The sequence below is a fragment of the Salvelinus sp. IW2-2015 genome, unplaced genomic scaffold (assembly GCF_002910315.2).
Source record: "Salvelinus sp. IW2-2015 unplaced genomic scaffold, ASM291031v2 Un_scaffold1192, whole genome shotgun sequence".
Taxonomy (NCBI): domain Eukaryota; kingdom Metazoa; phylum Chordata; class Actinopteri; order Salmoniformes; family Salmonidae; genus Salvelinus; species Salvelinus sp. IW2-2015.
Genome location: NW_019942770.1, coordinates 559,344 through 564,642, shown reverse-complemented (window position 1 = coordinate 564,642; position 5,299 = coordinate 559,344). Strand labels below are relative to the sequence as shown.

At 44.7% G+C, this 5,299-nt stretch overlaps 1 protein-coding gene across 1 annotated transcript in view; it reads left to right on the top strand.

Moving 5' to 3' along the window:
• The window catches only part of LOC112069996 (AT-rich interactive domain-containing protein 3A-like), a 49,490-nt gene extending 44,825 nt beyond the window's left edge, over positions 1-4,665 (top strand). The window contains exon 3 of the mRNA XM_024137395.2: positions 4,419-4,665. Coding sequence (XP_023993163.1) covers positions 4,419-4,568 — 150 coding nt within the window. The 3' untranslated portion in view covers positions 4,569-4,665. The remainder of the gene's footprint in view (positions 1-4,418) is intronic.
• Positions 4,666-5,299: the final 634 nt, after the last annotated feature.

Here is a 5,299-nt window from a genome sequence, read left to right as displayed (position 1 = left end):
GATGTTTCTACAACTTGATTGGAGTCCACCTGTGGTAAATTCAATTGATTGGACATGATTTGGAAAGGCACACACCTGTCTATATAAGGTCCCACGGTTGACAGTGCACGTCAGAGCAAAAACCAAGCCACGGGGTCAAAGGAATTGTCCGTAGAGCTCCAAGACAGGATTGTGTCGAGGCACAGATCTGGGGAAGGGTACCAAAACATTTCTGCAGCATTGAAGGTCCCCAAGAACACAGTGGCCTCCATCATTCTTAAATGGAAGAAGTTTGGAACCACCAAGACTCTTCCTAGAGCTGGCCGTCTGGCCAAACTGAGCAATCGGGGAGAAGGGCCTTGGTCAAGGAGGTGACCAAGAACCAGATGGTCACTCTGACAGCTCTAGAGTTCCTCTGTGGAGATGGGAGAACCTTCCAGAAGGACAACCATCTCTGCAGCACTCCACCAATCAGGTCTTTATGGTAGAGTGGCCAGATGGAAGCCACTCCTCAGTAAAAGGCACATGACAGCCCTCTTGGAGTTTGCCAAAAGGCACCCAAAGGTCTCTGACCATGAGAAACAAGACTCTCTGGTCTGATGAAACCAAGATTGAACTCTTTGGCCTGAATGCCAAGCGTCACGTCTGGCGGGAACCTGGCACCATGCCTACGGTGAAGCATGGTGGTGGCAGCATCATGCTGTGGGGATGTTTTTAATGCAGCAGGGACTGGGTTTCTAGTCGGGATCGAGGCAAAGACAAACAGAGCAAAGTACAGAGAGATCCTTAATGAAAACCTGCTCCAGAGCACTCAGGAACTCAGACTGGGGTGAAGGTTCACCTTCCAATAGGACAACGACCCTAAGCACAAAGCCAAGACAACGCAGGAGTGGCTTCGGGACAAATCTTTGAATGTCTTTAAGTGGCAAAGCAAGAGCCCGGACTTGACCCCAATCGAACATCCCTGGAAAGACCTGAAAATCGCTGTGCAGCGACGCTCCCCATCCAACCTGACAGAGCTTGAGAGGATCTGCAGAGAAGAATGGGAGAAACTCCACAAATGCAGGTGTGCCAAGCTTGTAGCGTCATACCCAAGAAGACTTGAGGCTGTAATCACTGCCAAAGTACTGAGTAAAGGGTATGAATACTTATGTAAATGTGATATTTCTGTTATTTAAAAAAATAAATTTGCAAAAATTTAATGGAACCTGTTTTTCCTTTGTGTGTAGATTGAGTGTGTGTGCACTTCGTTTGTTGTGCTTAAACCTGTGTGCTACATTTACTATGTGTATATATATATATATTATCTCTTTGACAATATTGTCTTATTTTCGTAATAATGTTATCTTAATAATATTATCTTATTTTATTATCTTGTGTTTTATTGATGCTCCATGTGTAATAATATGTGATTCAATTGTCTGTCTGTCTGTCTGTCTGTCTTGTCTGTCTGTCTGTCTGTCTGTCTGTCTGTCTGTCTGTCTGTCTGTCTGTCTGTCTGTCTGTCTGTCGTCTGTCTGTCTGTCTGTCTGCCTGCCTGCCTGCCTGCCTGCCTGCCTGCCTGCCTGCCTGCCTGCCTGCCTGCCTGTCTGTCTGTCTGTCTGTCTGTCTGTCTGTCTGTCTGTCTGTCTGTCGGTGTAACCTTAGTATTAAGCCCTCTAACTGGCTAGCAACACCGGTGGGTGGGAGGAGGATTGTTCATGGATGGATAGAAGAGAGAGCCAACAAGAGAGAGAGACAAAAAAGGAAGGCAGATACAACAGTACATATATAGCCTGGGAGAGAGTGGTGGAAAGTGAGGAGGAGAAAAGATTTATACAGATAAGGGGAGAGGAAGAAAGAGAGGGAGAGGGAGAGGGAGAGGGAGAGGAGAGGAGAGGGAGACAGAGAGGGAGAGGAGAGGAGAGGAGAGGGGAGAGAAACAACAGAGTAGTTAGGGAAAGAACAACTTGAACAGAAAAAATAAGTGTTTCGATCCCGATGCAAATAATGAGCTTAGGAGGTCTCTCTTCCTGTCATCTGTTATCACTCCTCTTCCTGATGTCTCTCCTTCCTGTCATCTGTTATCACTCTCCTTCCTGATGTCTCTCTTTCCTGTCATCTGTTATCACTCTCCTCCTGATGGTCTCTCTCTCTTGTCATCTGTTATCACTCCTCCTTCGATGGTTTTCTCTCCTGTTATCTGTTATCCACTCCTCCTCCTGATGGTCTCTCTCTTCCTGTCATCGTTATCACTCCTCCTTCCTGATGGTCTCTCTCTTCCTGTCATCTGTTATCACTCCTCCTTTCTGATGGTCTCTCTCTTCCTGTCATCTGTTATCACTCCTCCCTTCCTGATGGTCTCTCTCTTCCTTGTTCTTGATTCACTCTCTTCCTGATGGTCTCTCTCTTCCTGTCATCTGTTATCACTTCTGATGTCTCTCTCTTCCTGTCATCTGTTATCACTCCTCCTTCCTGATGGTCTCTCTTCTTCCTGTCATCTGTTATCATCCTCCTTCCTGATGGTCTCTCTCTCTTCCTGTCATCTGTTATCACTCCTCCTTCCTGATGGTCTCTCTCTTCCTGTCATCTGTTATCACTCCTCCTTCCTGATGGTCTCTCTCTTCCTGTCATCTGTTATCATCTTCTCTCATTCCTCCTCTTCCTGATGGTCTCTCTCTTCCTGTCACTGTATCACTCCTCCTTCCTGATGGTCTCCTCTCTTCCTGTCATCTGTTATCACTCCTCCTTCCTGATGTCTCTCTCTTCCTCAGTTCATTCTGTTATCACTCCTCCTTCCTGATGGTCTCTCTCTTCCTGTCCATGTTGTTCATCCTCCTCCTGATGGTCTCTCTTTCCTGTCATCTTTATCACTCCTCACTTCCTGATGGTCTCTCTCTTCCTGTCATCTGTTATCACTCCTCCCTCCTGATGGTCTCTCTCTTCCTGTCATCTGTTATCACTCCTCCTTCCTGATGGTCTCTCCTTCCTGTCATCTGTTTCATCCTCTTCCTGATGGTCTCTCTCTTCCTGTCATCTGTTATCACTCTCCTTCCTGATGGTCTCTCTCTTCCTGTCATCTGTTATCACTCCTCCTTCCTGATGTCTCTCTCTTCCTGTCATCTGTTATCACTCCCCTTCCTGCATGGTCTCTCTCTTCCTGTATCTGTTATCACTCCTCCTTCCTGATGTCTTCTCCTCCTGTCATCTGTTATCACTCCTCCTTCCTGATGGTCTCTCTTCCTGTCATCTGTTATCACTCTCCTTCCTGATGTGTCTCTCTCTTCCTGTCATCTGTTATCACTCCTCCTCCGACTGATGTCTCTCTCTTCCTGTCATCTGTTATCACTCCTCCTTCCTGATGTCTCTCTCTTCCTCTCATCTGTTCTTTTATCAAACCCCAGTCCCTTCTTCATACTGGGACAACTAATATCATCCACTTTGCATGGTTTTGCATGAACGAGCCCTATACTACTCTCTTTACATATATTTAGCATCTCAATCCCCCTCTCTTGGGATGTGTGTGGTGTGTATTGCAAATTACATATTTTATTCGTCTTTTAGAATGATAGACTTTGTTGAAAAGACAATGTCATCATAGTAAAATTATGATTTGTTTTTGTTCATGGTATGTTAAATGATTTGACCTTGCCTAGACTAGACTATATTTAGTTGTTTATATGCCATTTAATGTCCCCTACCTTTCATTTTAAGAGGGGTGTTGTGTGTTTATCTATCCACGTTTCTTTGTTCAGGATAATGGGTCAGGTTTGTCAGTGGTTTGGCAGGAATGTGGTCAGGTGTTGGTCAGGTTGTGGTCAGGTTGTGGTCAGTGTTTGTCAGTATGTGGTACTGTATGTGGTCAGGTTGTGGTCAGGTTGTGGTCAGGTTGTTGTCAGTGTTTGTCAGTATGTGGTCAAGTCGTGGTCAGTATGTGGTTCAGTATGTGGTCAGGTTGTGGTCAGTGTTTGTCAGGTTAGTATGGCCAGGTTTGTCATTTGTGTCAGTTGTTTGCAGGTTGTGTCAGTGTTTGTCATTGAGTGTCTGGTCAGGTTTGTGGTCAGTGTATTGTCAGTATGTGTTCAGGTTGTGGTCAGGTTGTGATGTCAGGTTGTGTCAGGTTAGTTGTCAGTTTGTTGTCAGGTTGTGGGTCAGGTTGTTGTCAGGTTTGGTCAGGTTGTGGTCAGTGTTTTGCATTATATGGTTCAGGTTCGTGGTCAGGTTGTTGTCAGGTTTGTCGGTCAGGTTCGTTGTCAGGTTGTGGTCAGGTTGTGGTCAGTGTTTGTCATTATGTGGTCAGGTTGTGGTCAGGTTGTGGTCAGATTGTGGTCAGGTTGTTGTCAGGTTGTGGTCAGGTTGTGGTCAGTATGTGGTCATTGTGTGCTCAGGTTGCTTGTCTTCTTTTCATTCCTGTCCACTGAAGAGATTATCATCTGTTTTGTCCTTTAAAATGTGTTCAGTCAGGACAAGGCAGTGCGCCAGAGAGGAAGCTGGGAAATTCAAGTGTCGGTATCGGTGGCGGCTCCTCGTCTCTGATTCAGGAGGTCAGTAACCCCGCCCCTACTTGCCTTGCCCCCTTACTCGCCTTGCGATACCCCTCACCCACTTAACCCCGCTTCCCCTCCACCTTAACCTCCAACCAACCAACCAATTGGCTCTTAGATGCCTCCCGTAGTGCCCACCCCCTGAGGCAGTGAGTGACAGGGAGCATTGGGCTAACTAACAAAAGCTGACCAGCTATGTTTCACTCTCCTCTCCTTTCCTTCCCTCCCATCTCTTTGAAAGACAACACCCTCTTTGGCAGATAGAGAGGTGTGAGGTAACACTCAGTCATCAATCCAATAATGGATTAACTATTGTAAATGGAGTTTGGCATTGGTGTCATGTTCTACGTATAGAAAACACAAGGAAACTGGAGCTACTGCTTTTGGATGTGACTTTTTAATGACTGTTTAGTTATTACCTATAGGATAGATATAGGATAAATATAGGATAGATATAATATAGCTATAGGATAGATATAGCATAGATATAGCATAGCTACAGGATAAATATAGGATAGATATAGAATAGTTATAGGATAGCTATAGGATAGATATAGGATAGATATAGGATAGATATAGCATAGCTACAGGATAAATATATGATAGATATAGAATAGATATAGGATAGCTATAGGATAGATATAGGATAGCTACAGGATAAATATATGATAGATATAGAATAGCTATAGCATAGTTATAGGATAGATATAGGACAAATATAGGATAAAACGAGGATAGATATAGCATAGATATAGCATAGCTATTAGATAGATATAGGATAGCTATAGGACAGCTAT